This window comes from Spinacia oleracea, chromosome 3 (assembly GCF_020520425.1).
Source record: "Spinacia oleracea cultivar Varoflay chromosome 3, BTI_SOV_V1, whole genome shotgun sequence".
Lineage (NCBI taxonomy): Eukaryota > Viridiplantae > Streptophyta > Magnoliopsida > Caryophyllales > Amaranthaceae > Spinacia > Spinacia oleracea.
Genome location: NC_079489.1, coordinates 25,533,495 through 25,555,117, shown reverse-complemented (window position 1 = coordinate 25,555,117; position 21,623 = coordinate 25,533,495). Strand labels below are relative to the sequence as shown.

The 21,623-nt window shown below is 35.7% G+C and overlaps 1 protein-coding gene and 1 long non-coding RNA gene across 2 annotated transcripts; both read right to left on the bottom strand.

The window, feature by feature from the left end:
• Positions 1–6,886: 6,886 nt before the first annotated feature.
• On the bottom strand, positions 6,887–12,016 carry LOC110800185 (uncharacterized). Its single transcript, XM_056838951.1, has 14 exons — positions 11,435–12,016; positions 11,245–11,337; positions 10,466–11,149; positions 10,202–10,390; positions 9,965–10,108; positions 8,794–9,686; positions 8,500–8,683; positions 8,322–8,414; positions 7,897–8,028; positions 7,650–7,774; positions 7,502–7,574; positions 7,312–7,416; positions 7,138–7,192; positions 6,887–7,050 (listed from the first exon to the last, which is right to left on the bottom strand). Exons 1-14 carry the CDS (start codon positions 11,732–11,734, stop codon positions 6,887–6,889), a joined length of 3,234 nt encoding a protein of 1,077 aa, XP_056694929.1. The 5' UTR covers positions 11,735–12,016.
• A 150-nt stretch (positions 12,017–12,166) lies between these two features.
• Positions 12,167–13,076, bottom strand: LOC130469195 (uncharacterized). The gene is made up of 2 exons (XR_008929584.1): positions 12,842–13,076; positions 12,167–12,210 (listed from the first exon to the last, which is right to left on the bottom strand). It is a non-coding gene; the product is annotated as an uncharacterized lncRNA (long non-coding RNA).
• Positions 13,077–21,623: the final 8,547 nt, after the last annotated feature.

Genomic DNA, 21,623 nt, shown 5'->3' with positions numbered 1-21,623 from the left:
GCTCATTACGATCAGCAGATGGAACTGGCCTACGCTTCGAGATGTTCTAAGATATATTATCACGACGAGGACATGGTGTACTTTCACCCTGACTCAGCTGATGAGTACGATAGTTCTAACAGCGACGCAAGTGAAGAAATTTGATGCTAATTGGTACCTACACTTCGCTAATATGGGTACCAAATGATGCGGTTTGGGATACACAAACATTACGTAATCGGTGTGTCCTCGGTAATTTTATGTTTTTTATTCTGAAAGTGTTATTACTTTAGCCCTAGGAGGTTTGCAAAATTCTCCCAAAAGCTTGTATTTTTTGGTCGTTTTCAGTAAGGCCCTAGGACTGTATTTGTACTATGTAATCGGTATTTGGTACACACGGTAGTACCAAATAGCCAATTCGTACTTTATGTGAATTTATATGAGTTCACAATTAATATATTATTAACATTACATTTGTCATGATAGTCTAGCATTACTAATAAATAAACCTTGTTCAATTTAATACAAATTCTAACATTATATATCATAATACAACACTTAAGGAATTTAATTCTTCAGCTTACACAACACTGATTATAAGAATATAGCCGACTACGAATACAAACCAATATAATAAGAACCCTAGTTGTTTATAATTGTTGTAGTTGACTCACCCTCAATCCTTGCCATCTTCATAGATCCAACTCCGACGTACGGGCCACTTTTTTCTTTCTTGACACGTAAACCACCGGCTGTACACAAAATTGTAAGTATGAGTTACATAGTAGACGTCGAATTAGGAAACGTATTGAATATAATTGGGTGCGTCCTCATTTGAACTTATATACTCTTGTACTTACTTAGCTACCTACCCACAACATTAATTTGGAGAGGCCATCGCACAATCTAAAAGTGTCCAGAAATATTAAGGTGGATTGCAAAGATGATACTAGTGTAGTTTGTGTTTGGTACCACATTCGTAAAAGTTATTAAGAAAAGTAGTAGAAAGGTACAACTACATGCACGGGAATGGAACCCTTTTCGACCTTATTACGGTACTAAACTCTCATATTAAGGTCAAATTAGTTTCATGTAAAGGTAATCAATGTCGTTTCAAAGGGCATTTAATCTAAGTAGAGTATGTAGAAAGAGGGGTGTTGTACGCTTTTTACCTCAAATGTGAAGTTGAACAACCCGCTTTCTGCCGTGGAATCATCTTCTTTGTAAGATACGAATAGATCGTTAACGCGCCACATAAGAACCACCCCTCCACACTGATCTATGTTATCGAACACTGCACTCTCGTACTTTCCTGGTAGGGTAGTTATCAGTTCCTGACAGTGTTCGTCGCTTATCCTGGCTTCAGTGACAATCAAGAGAGCCGGGTGGTGGGTTGCAAACAGTTCCAAGAATGTCGCCTTGAATGATGGCCTTGTCATGGACTTAGCGTTCCATATTGACACAATCAAACCGCGTGGGATCGTATTTGGTACCCCCTCGAATTTCTTTTGTCCCTCAACAGAAATGTCTGTGTAGGCACGAGACATGCCCCAAAAAAATCGCCGGCTCACTCTGACATTTAGGCTATAGAAAAAGTCCTCCGCCCTCATAATGTGAATAGTGTCTGAGTAGGATGCAATGAAAATGTGTGCGTCGAAGGCGGGGATGTTATAAATTGGTAGATCCTGGACATCTATGTCTGGGACGGGGTCAACGACTGCAAGAAGCTCCGTTGGGTACAACTTCCAGTCAAGTTGTTCCCTCAGTTGGTTGGAGCACCAGTCGAGAAACCTCCATAAGCCCAAATGCATGTGCGGTTGGTCTCTGATTAAAGGACGGTGAGCTGCAGCAGCATTCCCTTCAGTTGTTGCCATGATGGCACAAGGGAAATTTTCATGGGTGTACGGCAATTTGTCCATGACAACAGTAACTTGAAAATTCAAGTCCGTCTTAATTGCTTCATCTAACGGAAAAAGCATTTCTAAGTCTTCCATGTCGACGTAGTACGAGGTGTTGTTGTAGTCCAACTCAGGGACGTTTGTTGATTTTGGTGGATTGAAATAAAAAACACAATTTGGATGTGAAAGGTAATTTTGGCAAGTCCCAGAGACCTGGTTTTGCGCAACCCTACTCGAAATCGACTTCAGTTTCTTCATGCTAAAAGGTAGTAATGAGAAATTGGCTTTTGAGTGAGGGGGAAAACACTTATGGCTATAAGTTTGTATAAAGGGAGAAGATTAAATGAAGTTATACTAGAACAGGTAGTTGATAGCCATTACTTACAGTGGTTGAAAGTAATTAATGTGACTCACATTTCCCAACGTTTTTACGTAAGTTAGTAAATGAACTTCAAATCTTTACGTTTGGAACCCCAAACTACCAATTAACTAGGTTTGGTATACGATGATTTATTCCCGTATACTTTTTAAACCGGTATGTACTCAAACAAAACAATACAAACTTATTTATATACACACTTATAAATACTCCGTATCACACCTGGACCATAAATACATGAAACATATATGTGTTATACAAAAGGTTTAGTTAATAAACAATCGTTGAGAGTGTGGATTGTTTGGGACTCTGTATTTAGGAGGTTGAGACAGCATAACCTTGGGAATGGTACTTTATGGGGATAAAACAATGACAAACTTGGCGTGGTAGTTTTTAAGTTTGGTAGGCGGGTATTGCGCACCATACCCCCGATGGGTAGTTACATATAGAAAGGCAGTTTCATTATAATAATAAAGGTAGTTATTCATTTCCACATTATTTGGATAAGGACGGACCCAGGGATCGTCTTCTATAAATAGGAGAACACATTCACGTTTATAGAGTGCATGTATTGGAGAAATACGATAATAAAATGGCATCGTCCGCAAACTCAAGATGGTCTGGCGTCCCTCATAGACCCACGGCGGAAGAACGTGCCATGGAAGAAATTAATGCAAAGGTGCAACAAATCAAGGAAGCGAAAATAACTCAACGTGACTGCATAAAATCAACAATGATAAGAATGAGGTGGGAAGGGAATAATCGGGCTGAGACCCTTTTCAAGGATTTTCTACAGAGGTATGACGATGTGGAGCAAGGCGTTGATGAAATGAACAAGGTAATGGAGAATGGGATACGAAATTGCAAAGAACATATACATCGACTCAAATCCATGCAACGTCATTTCTTTACATCGCTACACCAGGCGCTGCGTATCGGTGGTCATGGGGATCTTTGTGACCATATGAAAGAAATCATTGAGCAATATGACGACGCAGAACAAAGGGTGATTGATCTTAATATAGGAATTGAGCGTATCAAGTCCCCTACGCTTGCTCCGTGAGACTGATTATTCCCTTCGTTAACGCAATTCCGTATGTTTGCTAAAGTAAGGTGTGAAGCATTATAAGTAGTACATATTAATAGTAAGTTAGTGTGACGCAGTGTAAGTTGTAAATGTTATTTTAAAAATTGATGTCATTGTGTACAACTGTGTAATGTTAGTGCGTCTTTCTGTTTATGAAATTAGGCTTTGCAGATGTGTGTAAGTGTGTCTTATGATAAGTGATTGCAAGTATGTTAAGTGTTTGCAACTATTTAATGAACCATATTGTGTAATTACCATTTGTGGGTAATTTTATTGTAATTTTCGATAACGCCTTTGTACTCGACTACGCTAAATTTTCATACGGGCTACTTAATACTCGACAATCCTATTTTTTCGTCAACATTTAGTGTAACGAAGGGACGCTGTCTGGTAATTTCTTTGGGGGTCTTTAATAAAGCTGAAATATTAAAGCGTATTAGGTTGAAAATCGCGCGAATTGAATATCATAACTGACAACAAAGGTCAGCAGTTTGAAGAAGATATAAAGTTTGAAGAAGATATAAGGTTTCTTAAGTGTAAATGTTGGCGTCAATAAGTGTGAGTATATTGTGACGGTTGATTATCTATATTGTGACGGTTCATTATCTAAATAATATAAAACCGAAGAGGTGGCAGTTTTGTGACCGTTACATCAAATCCTCTATAAATAACACTTAGTATGAGGGAGATATTCAAAAACTTTATTCTCTCTTCACATCTCTTCACAACAAAGCATTTCATTTGCAAAATGGAAATTCCACCAAATGCATACCCCAACGTCTGCCCTAACCACCATTACCGTTATGATCATGTCGCACAACACAAAACTGCTCGCAAACTAGATCTCATACAAGAATTCGAGATCGACCTCGCGGAAAAGTACGGCCATGCGGTGGTTGCACCAGACCAACACGGTGATGAACAGCCCACGAGCGTCGATATTGTTGCAGGAGATGAGAATGTAATGGGTATCATATGGTCTAAGATGGACAAGCCAACTAGGGCTAATTCAGTGTTCGCATGCAAGAAGTGGGCCATGGAACTGATCAATCAATACTACCGCCCCAACTTCGACTGCAGATTCTCCGAAAGAGTACGTACCGTTAATTTTCGATACTATGAGATCCTAGAGTACAAAGAAACAAATGGCACTTACACAAGGATTAAATATAAGTGCGTCTGTGACCTGTGGAAGGAAGCATCAAATCTCTTCAACCCTAGGGAAACGCTGCTCAATGTACCGAGTGACATTGATTTCAATAATTTCGATCAAAGTGGGAACAATGCAAACTACAATTGGAGGATTCAGTGTGGTGCCATGTAATGTCTTGGAATTGGAATTCTCTACCCATTTTCGTTCTGTTATTTCAATGTCATAGTTTTAGGTGTGCGATTGTTTTCTTTTCATCTTATGTTTTGCTTAATTTTATTTAAATGCCCTAGTGTGAAGTGTGATTTGGTGTGTTTGTCATCCTCCTTTAGATTATGTTATTGTAATGTAAAGGTGTGATTTGGCTTAATAACTATGATTGCTAAAATGAAGTATTTTTTTAAAATTTGTATAATGGTAATTAGGTTTTCAATAACGAACGACAAATAACACTAACAGTTTCAAAGGTCATGTTATAATTTCGTCGAATGGTCTACGATCACCCTTATTCCGTAGGCATATGGTACCATTGAGTAAAGTAGTACCAAACCAATGAACAACACATGTTTGGTACTGTTTATATTGCGACAGAGGTACCAACGGTATAATTTTTTCAAATTAAAGGAATAGTGTAAGGTTAGCATAACGAAATATGGGTGTTTTTTTTTATTAAATGGATAAGGTGGCAGTTATGTGACGGTTAAAACAGGCGCTCTATAAATAACACTTCCTGTGAGGGTTATTTCCATAAACTTCATTGTCTTCACAAAGCATTTCCATAAACTTCATTGTCTTCACAAAGCATTTCATTCGAGAAAATGGAAATTCCGCCAAATTATTACCCCAGAGTCTGTCCTAACCACCGTTACCGTTTCGATTATACGGAACAACACAAAACTGCTCGCAAACACGATCTCATACAACAATTCGAGATCGACCTCGCGGAAAAGTATGGCTATGCGGTGGTTGAACCAGACCAACACGGATGTGCGAAGTCCAAGAGCGTCGAAATTGTTGCCGGAGATGCTAATATAATGGGTGTCATATGGTCTAAGATGGACAAGCCAACTAGGGCTAATTCAGTGTTCGCATGCAAGAAGTGGGCCATGGAATTGATCAATCAATACTACCGCCCCGACTTTGATTGGAAATTCTCCGAAAGAGTACGTACCCTTAATTTTCGATACTATGAAACCCCAGAGTACAAAGAAACAAATGGCACTTACACAAGGTTTAAATATAAGTGCGTCTGTGACCTGTGGAGGGAAGGGTCAAATACCTTGAACCCTAGGGAACCACTACTTAATGTACCGAGTGACATTGATTTCAATAATTTCGACACAAGTGTGGGGAATGCAAACTACAGTTGGAGGATTCAGTGTGGTGGCATGTAATGTCCTGGAAGTCTGGCCATTTGCATACTATTATTTCAATGCCATAGTGTTAGCTGTGTGATTGTTTCATATTTCACAAATGTATTGCTTTAGTTATTTTTTTAATTACCCTGTGTGTTTGACATCCTCCTTCAGCATAATATTTCCTTTGATTTGGTTAGTGTGAATGTAAAAGTGTGATTTGGTTAGTTTAAACATATGTTTATGTGTTGATTCCAGATTACTCTACAAACAATACACAAGATCACATTTTTCAATTTTCAAATTCAAATTAACGAGAATTAACCACAATAAAAACCCAACTACCGAACTTGATACCAAACGGGTGATAATTTACGGCTGATAATGTACCAAACCAAGGTATTGTACGTTTTTATCTCATATTAGTATTCAGTTGAGTCCGAATCAAATAGAAGAGGTATACCAAACTGTAACCCTTATAACATATGATTAATATTACCGAAAATTAAATAGTTCATTTACAAAGAACCTTCCAGAATCATATTACCCAATGGTAACGGGGGATAATGTAATCCATGATTCGTATTACCCTCTTCGCTTTAAATAATGGAAACTACTTAATAATGGAAACTACTTCACACGATCTGCATAAATATATATAATGCTCTTGTTTTTTTGGATGGATTACAGGATGAATTATACAAAATGTAGAAATTCGTGCGCCAGTACTTATGTATCTCAACTCGTGTGCCAGTACTTAATGTTTTGTAGCAACCGTTAATTTCACTCTTAATATCTCAACTCGTGTGCCAGTACTTATGTATCTAAAAAAACTAATGTGTCAAAATTGTATTTCGATACAAAATTACCAGCCTGTCGAACGGGTCGGACCTGACTTAGGACTTGATATAACCTTTTTATCCTTTATAACAATAAACACTGCTGAAATGAAAAGTAGTTATTGACTAAATTCATAAACACCGCAAATATTGATTACTGAGGTCACCGTGTTTGCGTACTATTTTGTCTAACTCTTAATCATCCAACTTTTGTAGCAACAATTACTAATGTTCGTGTGGTACATATCTGGTCTTGTTTGGTACTCAATTTATGCTTGGTACCATGCAAAGCCGGAACAAAGTTCAGGCTGTACCAAACTCGTAGATTGTACCCAAACTTTTCTAATAACGGTACCAAACAACCTATTAAGTACCACAACACGTACCAAACTCGTATTGTAAATCTTTAATGCACGATACAAAGCATACCACAAAACTTACAAAACATACCTGCAAGCAATGAATCCCATCTCCTAGGAATAATGTGAGTATCAAAAGACAACAACTATGATTTAGTTCACGCGTTAATCACATTTCAAAAAATGACCAGATAAGTGTGCAATTGTTTTCTCGGTTAAAAACCCTAAACGTTAGCAGATGAAGCACGACCAAACATCAACGAACTGGGCAGTGGGTTGCAACGATTTGGGGAAGAAGCGGGCGGCAGGAGTTGAAATCTGAATTCAAGTGAGACAAAAACAGTGCCTTCCGAGCTACATTGATGTCCCTCTGTCCCAAAACAAGTTTGAAAAGACAACTGTAAGTTTATAGTGTGGGGGTATAGCACTTACAGTTACAGTAGTAGAGGACTTACCACTTGCATCGTCTTTGTAAATGCCCTTGCACTTTCCTGGATAGCCATAAGCATTACTATTCCACACGCATGACTACAAAGCCAAACAAAACATATCAGTAAGACTTAAGGTGGTTACTCGACGATGAAAAGGTAGCATAAACAGTACTTGTCGTTGTAGTCAGGGAAGCTAATGGAGTCCAAGGGCCAAGTATGCATTTGCTTCAACTTCCAAACAAGAGCTGCATTATACTGCGTGTCCCTCCAATGTAGAACGTACTCCACAGCTGCTATCTGGAATGAGGAGACCGTATTATGTTAGTACAATAAAATGAGTGAAGTCAATGTTCTTAAACTCCCACCAAACCAGGTTAAGTAAAAACTAAGTAAAAACTACATATCACATGATTAGATACCAATTTTTTAACATCCCCAGAATGCTCGGAAGCAGGATTAGTATACATGCTGTCAATGAACCATATCTTCTGGTCTTTCAGTGCAAAAGCAACACACCACCAATGTCCGTTGTCCACAACTGGAACATAGACCTGGACATGATAATTACAAATTCTTACAAATCGCATACCTGTGTGTCGCGGACAATTAATACACCAAAAACTAAAATAACAAATTGTACAAGGACGTTCCTCAAAAAGAAGACAGATCCCGAACTGACCAAATAGAGAGCAATCATTCAACGTAAAAGGCATGTAGGAACTTATTTCCAAATCCTTAAAATACGGCCTCATCACTCAGTTATTAGTCCGAAAATAGTCAGACACATGTTGTTGGCATATAATCAGACATCTAAACATGGAGTAAAAAGACTAATTAGACTTACCACAGATATATCAGCTGACACAATCTTCTGGAGAGGGGTGGACCACTTCTTCAGCAGACCAGCATATGTTTCCCTCGTCTTTAATTTCTGATACTGTAAAGCACAACAACAAAAAACTAAGCAACCGCGTACGCTTACTTTATTGATTTCATTAATGGTGAATATTAGGAGAACATACCGCAAATGAGGAGTCCAGCATGATTCTGCGAGAATTCGTTGGGTATTCCAGAGCCCATTCCCTGTTGTATATGTTTGCAACGGCCCGAACGTACTGGGAATGCACGTACTCCCTAGGACGCACAACCGAGTAGCACATCATCCGATTTGCATCATTACCATCACACTCGATAAGCATGGCCCCCCTGCAAACATAAAATACAGATACAAGTGATTATCATTACATAAATGTACAACGTACATTAGTGTATACAACGTACTTAAGTGTTACATGAGTAAAAGTTGTAGAACGTACTGCTCTTTCCCTTTAGGATTGTATGACTCCACATAAGCTACTACGTCACTCTCAAGTTTTGTCATTCGTACTCGCGTCTGCCGATAGCGTGTTTTTGGGTTTGTTCTCGGAATCCTTAGGATCAATTTCTCCCGTGGTCGTTCTTGGTCATCGGTTTGGAGATTCTCATCAGTGGTCTTCCCTTCAGTGGGGTTATCTTGTCTGGTGTTCTCTTCACTGTTCTTATCTTCAGAGGGGTTCTCTTGAGCGATGTTCTCCAAGGGCGATGCTGCAACCGTTCCTTGCACAGGACCATTAGCCGGTCCCTCATCATCGTCATCATCCCTATTATTCGGCCCCCCATCCTTGACGCCACCATCCTGCTCTTCCGGCTCCTCAACATTCTCCTCACCATTGTCTTCATCATCCTCTTTGTCTTCAACTACACCCAGCTGTCCCACCTTCTCCGATGACATTCCATCTGAAGGTGGCCCGTCACCAGCTTGAACCTGTCCGTGCTGATGTGTCTGGTCGACCGGGTGCTTGCTTGTTTCTGGGTCAGTTGCTACTACACCTACATCATCAGCAGTGTGGACCAAAGGTACATCACCGTGGCTGACAGCAGTGTGGACCAAAGGTACATCACCGTGGCTGACCGGGTCTAGGGGATTCATAACTGGCACACTCCCATGAGGGCCCACAAATACACGTCCCCCATCAGACGGTTGCAACTCCACATCGGAATCGTCATCGGCATCCAACTCTGTAAGCACCTTATTGACAGACTTGTCCAACGGCATAGCCACACCATCAACATCTATCGTCAAATGATCGGTAGCATGATATGACCTCATTCCTCTTTCACGGGATACGCCCCGGCGATCTTGCAATAATGGAGCAAGCTGCCCCATAACCTAAACAGAAAAAAAGGTAAAGTAATTCATACACACAGACATGACTCCTCCAGACCTTGGTGAGTACTATTTTTTACTAGTTAAATATGTATGCCTGTTTATCACTAACACTCAATATTTGAAAATTATCCCACTACAGAGAGTACCAAACAACATCAATATCATTCATATGGTACACCTAAAGACATTTATGAGTACTATTTGAAACCCTAAAACATTTATGGCTATTAATCACTAACATCAACATAAAATTGAGGAAAGCGTTTAACTTCCCATACCATCTCTGTGACCTCCTGAGCTAGGGTGCGTCTCCATTCTGAAGAAGTCATCTGTGCTACCATCTCAGCAACCTCTACTGCGGGAGACCGTCTACCCTCCCTGCCGTAAAGGGGATGAGGATCCCCGTACACAACATCAACAGTCTGGAAAGATTATAAAAGGAATAGATTTCAGTCAGATTAGATAATACAAAACTTAATATGACAAATACGACCGACTAACAACCAGTTACCCACCGTAATCCTTCCATAATCTTCACTCGCTTTCCTATCCCGATTCTTGGCCTCATCCACTTCCTCCTGTGTCCAGACTTTGATCCTGGGAAACTCATCCCATCTCACAGGATGCGTGCATAAATGGTCTAGGTAGAAAATCTGTAAAACAAATCCACTTTCAGGTAAGGCACTGTAATATAAGACAGGATACTAACACCACAACAATAACAGTATTAACCTTTTATATAATTTAAAACATTAAATATTTCAGTAAGATAGACGCACCAGCAAAAACGACACACAACCACCAGTCCCAGCGGCATACCCCTGATGGTCTATCTTCCGCTGACAAGCGTCTCCGTAGTCTAAAAGCCATGTGTGACAAAACTCACACCAATTGTACAGTGATGCATTCTTTGCCACGGAAACTGCACCTAGCAATTTTAAAGACATGTTACCCCCATCTTTAGAAGGACATAAAATCTGCCCCAGCAACACAATCATGAAATTTTCCATGAACGAGGCCCTATCACGCTGATTAGCCAGGGGCTTTATCTTTCCTTCACCGTCAACCGGCCCTGCCAATTCCTTTACAGATTTTGCTATGATTATTGTGCTCTTTGAGGTTGATGTATTCTTTTCACCATACTTGAGGGCCATCGCTTTAAGGGTGCCTGGAGGAAGATCAGACTCCTTCACTGGCACCGGAAGACCGCTGTTCTGGAATCCGAATACATATTCCCAATGGGAAGCAGTTATCGGCAACACATGGCCGTCCCCTCCAACAAGGTAACTGTTACCCCCATCCAACCGGGACATCAGCCAGTAGCACAGCTGCCTAGGTAGCTTGGATATTTTCAAATCCAACATCCCCCCGAAACCCATTTTCCTAACGCAACTTCTCCTTGACTCATCAAAAGCAGCAATAATCTTAGAAAATGCATCCGTGCGACAGATAACGCTTGGTTGCTACACATAATAGTTTAAGTAAAAAATTGAAATTATCAACTGACAAAACCTAATCAAAATACACAATTCATCTTTAAATAAAGGATCAATAGTACCTTCCGGCCACAATTAGCCCGCTGAGTAGCAACTACCACGCCGTGAAACTTCGCATACTCACCCCTAGACATAGGATGTTTGGGAATCGGTACCTAAATATGAAAAAACATTAGCATCAACTACGTAGAAAAAACATTATTATACCATAAAAATCCTTAAAAACAATGAATAAATTTCAAAATTATATACCCGCACAAACATCCTCCTGTTATTCCCTTTGATTGCCTTCTGTTTTGCAGGGGGCTTTCCTTTTGCTACCCCTGTTTCATCAAACTTCCTACCCATCTGCTTCATCGCAGGAAGTATCGTCTTCTTCACAGGTCTCCTTCCCTCGTCAACATCATCATAATCCTCTCTACGCCTCTTCCGCATCATCTGCAGATGTGCCTTCTTCTTCAAAGCATTCTGCCCGACCTCCTTCCAACTCTTCCCTCTTTTCTGAACGCGAATAACAACATCCTCTCCTTCATCTTCATACCCACCATCCATATATTCACCGTCTTCGTCTTCTATATCTTCTTCCTCCTCTACTTCATCGTATGAAATAACCCTCCTGCTTTTAGCAGATTGCCTTTTCTTTGGCGCACGTTTCACTGTTCTCTGGCATAATTCATCCTCGAATTCTTCGTCCTCATATATCTCATCCTCATATTCATCATCTTCAACATCTTCATATGCATCCCCGTCAAAAACAGATTATTCACTGTCATCCCCAGACAGCGATCGCCCTTCCTCATCTTCTTCCATTTCTTCATCGATGACAGGGTCTTTGCCCTTTAGCTTACTATTCCGAGCAACTTCCACGCGTTTTTCCTTAAAAACAATATTGAAATACATATCTTGTGAATAAACGTATAACAATATACATACTATCAATTATCAGCAAATACGATACACTCATAAAATGAGCAGTGACACTCACCCTAGGTTTGCTGCTGCTACCACTTTGTCCCTTGATAACCATCCTACAAATACAATTTTACCAATCATTATACCATGCATACCTTCGATATAACAGTACCAAACACATTGGTAATTTAGGTTTGGTACCAAAAAAAATACCAAATCATATATCCTTTACCTAAATGTACCAAAATATGTAATATTTTCCATTTGGTACCAGATCAAGTACCAAACAACAATAAAACAAACAAAGGTAGTTTTAAAACCATGCCATCACACGAATTAAACATTAATCAGGCACCCCTTCATATCAGTTTAACTTTACCTAAACGAAGGCTTATCAAATTACTTAATTCGACTAGGAAAGTAATTCAACAACAAACATCACAGTATAAAATTCGCATAATAACCACAAATTAACCACTAATTAACCCGAAAATATGAAAAGTCCATAAAAATAGCTACTTCATCACTAAATTAAATATACACACTTAAATTTCCATAACAAGAGCTACTTCAAGTAATTAGAACATAATTGTGAAAAAAATTCACTTTCAATTCATCAGCAACACAATTGTCAAACAAAATGGTGAAACCCTAAAAATCAAATCAGCCCCAAAAAACTGTGAAAACATAAAATATTACCAAAACAAGAACTAAACATCAATTCATACAGAAAAAAATTAACTTCACCTGGAAAAGTTGAGCAGTTCGTTAGTTAACAAATATCACCGATTATAATCGCCCTGGCAAACACCCTTTTTGGAAGGTATGAATTGGAAACCGGTCACGAAGTGGCTAACCTTCTAACGAGAGACTGACAATTTGGGAAGTTCTTGCCGGAGAATTTGGAGGGAGAACAATTGAGCGGGAGAGCACGCAAGGAGGAAGAAGACGAAAGAACCGTATTTTGGAAAGAAACTGTAAAAATGAAACCCGCCTGATTTTTTACATTACATTAAATTAATAATCAGTAAATTATAAAATAGAAAGAAAAGAAAAACTGAAATTAAAAAAGAAATTTGAAATTCAAATTTTGGAACAGATTTTTAGAGAGAGAAGTTGAAAATATCTGAAGTTATAATTAATGGTGGGCCACCCACCTTTACTCCACTTAAAATTACCAACATGTTCCTAGTATACCATTGTTATGGTATACCCAGTATCGATTTAGACAACCTCCATAGTGTGAGTAACAACTGACATATAAATTAGAAAAATGATGCAAGCAAAGCTAGTACGTGAGTAGTGACATTCAAATATGAATGATGAATGGTGAAATTCAAGTACAAAAAGTATAAGGATGAGTATGTGTCGCGGTAATAAGTCGACACGGTTCATACCAAGTACAGTGAGCATATTCTAGTTGCAGTTAAAGGACTTCGCTATAATCACTTGTACTTCGTACTATACTACTCGTACCCATTAAGTCATTAACCCATACGGCATACCTGTATGATCAAGTCATGAAACCACCTCCAGTACTAATTATACAAAAAGGGTAGATGTACCCTCAGAGTATCAAATAGTTTCATATCATTGGCTGTGATTGATCTAAAATTTCAAATTCAAATACCATTTGATATTTTAGTTTTAAATTTAAATCTCATATGAAATTGCTTATACGACAACAACCGGTCAATGGGATCCCAGGATATGTTACTATTTGGTACCTTGGGGGTACATGTAGCAGCTTCCCTAATTATATATGCATACGTAGTACATTCTACCATTACGGACTATTACCTTTTTCTTAAATAAGGAAAGAAAATTATCGGCAATACTTGAATTAACATTTCGAACGTAATACTCCTATGAAGCGTACTTCCTCCGACCCAAAATACTGAGTAATCAGAACTACGTACGCTACTCATCTTTACATAAAATTTTAGGTGATAAATGCTTGTTTGATTATCAATTTGTTATTTTATGAAAAAGCTAAATGTAATACAGAATAGGAGTCAAAATGAGAGACTGTATGCAAAAATCAAAATATTATTTGTCAGAAAAGAGAGAGTAAAATATTGGCGAGGTCATTGTTAATATGGCACTAATGGCAGTGTACGTAAAATGCGTTCTAAATCCAATTCGGAGTATCCCTAACTCCAATTACAAGCGATTAGTGACACATACAAGGGTACAAACCTAACCAAGCTAAAATGTTTTGAAATGTATCTCAAATCATCCGAAACTAAGGCAACCTCTAAACTAACCTAAATACCTAATAAAGCAGAAAGCTGAAAGCCTGAAAGAAAAGTCCGAATTCATTTTTCTTCATGGTTTGTTTCGTCGAATTCTTTATTATGAGTACGAGCAGTACTTTATGCTACGCAATATAAATACTTCATCCGTTCCATAAATATCACACTATGGTTGACTTTTACTCATTTAATACATTACTTTGATTCTTAATATCTCAAATTACGTGTAAGTAAAAATTATAAAAAATTGATATTTAGAAAATGTATATCAATAAGAATCTAACATGACCTCACATGACTACAATTTTCTAACATATGAATCACAAAAATGGTCAAAGTCGTAATGTGGATAGTGTAAAAAAAGTTAAATAGTGCGATATTTACGAAACGGAGGAAGTATATAGAGGGTGTATTTCACTATCTGATATGATTGAACCAAAAAATAATTCTTTATAACTAAGGGATAACTTTTTAGGGTGAGTTCTCCCCAACATATAACACTGTAATTTACACTTCCTCCGTTTCAAAAAATTTATAAACCTGGTAGAACTTATTTGAAATATTTTTTTAAAAGAAAAGTTAACTCATTAATAAAGAGTCATATACGCCATCTATAAGAGAAATATATATTTAACACATACTACCTCCGTTTCAAAATGATCTTTACAAGTACGAACTTCGCCCGTACAGTGAAAATTTAGCTGAATGAAATGATATTAAAAGGGTAAAAAAAAGTATTATTTATAAATTAGACTGTTTTCAGCCTACAACGGCAAAAAATTAAACCTCGGGTGATGGAGAGAGAGAATTGAAGAGGGGAGAGCGGCGCTCAATTGGTATATATTCACAACTTATCTGGACTTATTAGCCATAAATTAAAACTTAATTTTTAAAGGTGAAGAGAATGCACTCTTAATATTTAGAGAAATATTTATAAATATTTCAATAATAACTATTGTAATTGCGACTCAACTAAATACTTCATTCACCAGTAACATCAAGGCCAAAATTTTCTTCATAAAATAACAAAGAGCATCCAAGAGAGAACTTATTATAAGAAGAGACTTTTTTATTTGTTGAAGTTTTGTTAAACTTCAATGTTAGAAATAACAAAAACATACAGAATTAAGTTATTTGTTTTGTCTATTTTGATACGGTGTGGTTGGAGGTAGATTGACAATATGGTATAAATGATGACGTATACTCACTGCTCAGGGTGAGTTTATCCCTAGTTTTGCAACGCGCGGATGGTGCAGGGGCCTGCACGTAGATCTACGTGCACCTTCACCAAAAAATACAAAAAAAAAAAAAAAAACATAAGAAATTAAACAGAAAGAACATAATAGAGTAAACGAAAAGAACATTAACCAAAACCTGAAAAGAACACTAATGTTAAAAAACTAAAGAAAATGTACAAAATTGAAAATAACATATTCTATCTCCTGATACATTATAAAAAGAACAACTATTTTACAAAAAGAACATCATGTGAAAAATGCAACAGAAAAACAAAAAAAAAACATATTATTGATAATATTTATAAAATATTAAAAAACAGTAAAAAAGTTAAAAAGTTAAAAAGAACACAAAATAATTAAAAAAAGAACAACAACTTTTTTAGAAAACACAAAGAACAAAATCAAAAAGAAAAATAAAATAAAAAACTCAAAAAAATTTATGAAAAAGGCAACAAAAAAAAGAACAAGAGAACAAAACACATGAAAAAGAACAACATTTTCCTTATCAAACAAAAGAACAGAATGAAAGGGACGAAAAGAACAACAAATCTATGTTCTTTTATTAGTTGTATTTGTTCTTTTCAAACCACTTAGTGTTCTAATTAAAAAGACAAAATCGATGATATTTTGATGCACTTAAAACTAGATCTATATTTTTATTTAAATGTATTTTTGTTCTTATCCATCGCATTAGATCTACGTTCTTTTATTAAGTGTTATTTGTTCTATTCAAACGATTTTATGTTCTAATTAAAAAAGACGAAACGACGATTTTTTGATGCACCTAAAAATAAATCTATAAAAAAAAGTATTTTTGTTCTTTTACCACGAATCAGACTATGTTCTTTTTTAAGTGTTATGTGTTCTTTTCAAACCATTATATGTTCTTTTTTTCACAATCTATGTACGTTGATATAAAAGAACAAACTATGTTGATTTAAAAGAACAAACTATGTTGATGCCACAGTAAAAGTAAAGTTGTGAAAAGAACATTACAATTTGAAAAGAACATTAGAGGAAAGAACAAGGAAACGTACCTTAAACACTTGATCAACATTTATCAGGAGCATCAATATCTTTTAATAAATCTTCAAAAACTGATCTCAATCCTCGAAAAATATCACGCTCTCCAGATATTCTCTTGTTTCGAAAACTAGCCAAATTGAACTAGTGTTTTTCTTAATTCACTCATTTTTCAAACAAAGGAGAAACATTCAGAAAGAATTTTAGAGAGAGAATAAGGAGAAACCATACTTTTTACTCTTTCACTCACCATCTCACTCTTTCTCTCTCAAAAAATCCCTCTTATGTTGAGAGAATATAAATCCTCTCCTCTTTCTCTCTCTAAAATGTATTTATAAAATGACTAATGGTTATGATTCATAAGTACAATTATTATATATATATAGTTGCTGAAAAATAGAAAATGAAAAAATAGGAAGTAGAATCAAAGAATAACAAAGAAGGAGAAAGGAAAAATTCTTAAAGAGTGTATAATGAGAACTATGCACGTGTTTTTATTTTGTTCTTTTAACAGAATATTATAAAAAGAACAAATGAAAAGACTAAAAGAACAAATAGAGAGACTAAAAGAACAAGTCAAGTACCTTGTCCAACAATAATATATGATTCGGAATCATCATTTTGATCATTCTGTTATCAATTATCAAGCACATTATTCATAATATCAGGAAAAAATAATAGGTTAACATGTATACAACCAAGAAAAAGAACGCAACCAAAAGAACAAAGGATAAATAAAAAGTAAGAAGAAAAATAACACAATAAAATAAAAAGAACAAGTTATGAAACGCAAATGAAATTGAAAATAATAAAAAAAAAAAAGAACACAATAGAATGAAAGAACAAATTATGAAACGCAAATGGTCTATTTTTCTACTATAATGAAACTGTTCTTTTAATACGAGCATAAATAAACTGTTCTTTTAATACGAGCATATGTTCTTTTAATACGTAAAATTGTTCTTTTCTGGAAAAAAATCGTAATTACATAATCCAAATCTTCAAAATCAGCGATTTCAACGAATTCAGCGTGTTGTTACATAATTTGATTCATTAAAATCATCAAAACCATCAAAACTCGATTATTACAAAAACAAAATAATCAAAATCATCAAACACACGATTATTACAAAATCAAAATCATCAAAACCTAGAATTTATTATTTCAAAATTGAAAAATTACCTCCCAAAATCTGATTATCAGCTACAGAATTCAGATTTGAAGAAGAAGAATCGGTTTAATTTGATGTTGAAGCAGAAAAATCAACGATTATTTGGGAATTTTCACTACTTTCTCACTCTAAGAACCATTTTAGAAAACCTAGTTCGTACTTTCTCTCTCCTCTTCACAATTTTAGTTCAAAACATAAAATCTAGAAGAATATATATCGCAAGAAGAAAGCAAATCGAATAAAAAACGCGAAATACAGAGCTGAAAAGAACATAGCCTTTAATGTTCTTTTGCTCTAGGGTATTGTTCTTTTGCTCAAGAAAAATGTTCTTTTATTCCAGGGATTTAATGAAACACGCGCGTTTTATGTGTTTTTTATGTCGTTTTGTTTCCGGTGCACCTAGAGCACGGTGCACCGCCTGCACCGTCAAATTTGCGCTAGTTTTGAAGGGAGTTTTTAGGTGAGTCTCGAGTCTTGGGATAATGTGGTAAAAGACTACCCCAAGTCTTGAAGTGAGTTTGAAAATCCAAAACTCACTCAAGACTCACTTAAGACTCCACTTTTTTCTCTCCCCAATCAAATCATGCCAAATCATCAAACTTAATTTATCTTATTTCACCCAAAAAATAAAAACTAATTATATTTTTATTCACTTTTGCTTCAAACTTAATTTATCTTATTTCACCAAAAAAAACTAATTATATTTTTATTCAAAAAAAAAAAAAATCAAATCCCATAATATGAGAAATGAGAAAGTGGAAAATTTAACCCAATTTATCCAAACATCAAATTTTCAATCTACTTATATTAGTCAAAATATCGATCATCCTTCCATTACGCCGTTAGTATTGAATCCACTTCCGACATCCTAGACCTGATCAAAAGGTGGGCCGGACCGAGAGTATAAAAATCTACCCATAATGTCGGGCCGGGCCGGCCCAATGTTCGGGCCAATTTTGTGTGCCCAAAACCCGCTATTTCGGGCCAAAATTAGCGGGCTTTCGGGCCATTTTCGGGTCGGGTCAAATTTATAACTAAAAATGTTGTTTTGCGTTGCCCAAAGCCCGCAATTTTTTTTTAAAGTTCGGGACGGGCCCGAAAATCGGGTCGGAATAATCTGCCCAAAATCCGCTAATTTTCAGGTCGGGTCGGGCAAGCGGGCCGAGCCCATGATGATCAGCTCTGCGACATCCTATATACTTTGTTCATTTGTTGTATATAAGAAAACATAATTTCAATATAATTTAGAAAATGTATCCAAAAAAAAATTATATACATAAAGTATTATTTTAGGAGTTAGGTGAGTCTGAGGTGAGTCTGGGGATAATGTATAAAAATAGGGAGAGTCTTATGTGAGTCTGAATAATAAAAAAAGTTAGTGGAAAGCTGATGTGGCAGAGTCTGAAAATTGAAAGTGAGTCTGGGGATAAACTCACCCTCAGTAGTGTATTTAACTAGCTCATGAAATAGCATCCTCACATCGTAACACAAATAGGGATGGGTTTGGGTTGGGTTTAGATCAGGTTGAGCCTCTCCGCCTAGTCCATTTGTCGATCACCCAGTTTATCCATCAACCGTGTTCCGTCCATCCATCATCCGCGGGTTAATCGAGTGGATCAGGTAAAAAATATGTTTATATTCCTATATTTTACTTCCGCCACATATAGCTATTTCTCATCACCATAACTTATAATATAAAAAATTCATGAAATACTAACTTTAATAAATAACGGATTTACCAACAGCTTACCTTTTATATATGTTTAAAATATAAATAAAAATAATATGTGTAAATAAATGGGTGATGGATCTCGTTAGGGTGATAAACAGGATATGGATAAAAAAATATCATCCTGTTAAAATATTAATCTAGAAAAATCTAGATAATACACTTGTAAAAATATAATAGTGAAATGTATTGTGTAGAATAATTTAGAAATATAATTGTAAATTATAATCTAGAATAATCTTAGGAAATATCTAGGAGTTAGCCTAGAAAAATCTAGTAACTAAAATCTAGATGTATGACAAGTGTAGAAAAATCTAGAAACTAGGATACACCCACTATAAATATGTTGTATGCATAAGTTGAGAGGTGCGCAAATCAAGAGAGCTCCCACACAAAACATGAGTGAGGGGTAGAAACAAGAGTTTTACAAAAGATATAAGTGAGAGACATGAGCTAGCTCTCCCAAATATTGTTGTATAATTCTTACTAATGTAATCAATGATAAAAATACAATTTTGTTATATTATCAGGTCCATCAAAATTTCCGCGTGCGTCCTCAAATTTCTATCACATCCCCATCCATCACTCACTTTACCCATTACCTGCTTTTCATCCATTTAATTCGGATTTTCATCCGTTTAATTGTAAATAATGGATTTATTTACAATTAATAAATACTGACTTTAATAAATAATGGATTTACCAACACCTTACCTTTTATATATGTTTACCAACACCTTACCTTTTATATATGTTCAAAATAAAAATAAAAATAATATGTGTAAATAAATGGGTGATGGATCTCGTTAGGGTGATAAACAAGATATGGATCAAAAAATATCATCCACATCCATCACTCGCTTTACCCATTACGTGCTTTTCATCCATTTAATTCGAATTTTCATCCGTTTGATTGTAATAGTTAGATAACCGAAAATCCAACATATTAATCATCCACTAGATATTTTCATCCTTATCCACAAACCATGCAAACAACAACAATGACCGGCCTTGACATGAACTCGATGAAATTTGGTAAATGAAAAGTTTTATGGAACTTTTTAGCCTTGACAAAGTATTGGTACAAGTTAATTGACTAATATTTTTTAAGATTTGGGTGATATTTTACGTGCATGCACAAGGTGTGCAATAAATTTATTGTATATTTGAATAACTTTTATCTAGTTTTTGATAACTTTTATATTATTAATTTTGTGATGATAAACATTTAAAGGGTTATATAGTTAATTTTATACATTATTAGTGATTTTGAAAGAACAATTTTTATTAAAGCAAAAAATATTTATCCCTCTGTACTAAAAGATGAATAATTTTTAATTTATATTAATTATTAAACATGAATCCCTCCTTCCGACATTTGTTAGCAATGACGTGTGCTTGTTCCACTCTAATCCTGTTTGTTTTAAGGATTGTGCAAACATTGATGTTGCATAAATAATTCGTATTCCTTTTAAAAGAAATACTACCTAGGAGAAATGTGCATAATTATCAAGCAGTACTCGTGGTACGTAATTTTGAAGACACATATTTAAAGTTGTACTATCTCTGTTTTAAAATGATTTTTACATTTACTATTTGCACAGATATTAAGACAAAATAGTAAAAATGTATAAAAGAGGTGGGTGAATATAATAAAATATAGATAAAGTAAGATAGATATGTAAAATGGTAAGTAAGTATAAGAAAAAATGAGTGGAAAATTATAAACATTGTGGAGTAATTAAGAGGGATAAGATAGTAACTTTTTATGTCCATAAATAGAATAAAACACAATGTAAAAAACATTATAAAACGTATTAAAATGGAAATTGTAAAGATCATTTTAAAACGGAGATGGTACTCGATTATGAATCAAAAATTTACTGCTTGTTCTACAATAGTGTTTAGAAAATCTTATTCCTTGTAAACAACTAACATGTACTCAGTATATCAAAAGTGTTGCCAATATAATATATATTCTAAAAATATTCCACAAGAAAACTTATTAAATACGGAGTACTACCTATATACGTAGTACAAAGTCGCAAATTTGATGGTAAAGGCGTGTGCACCGTGCTCTAGGTGCACCGGAAATAAAACGACATAAACACA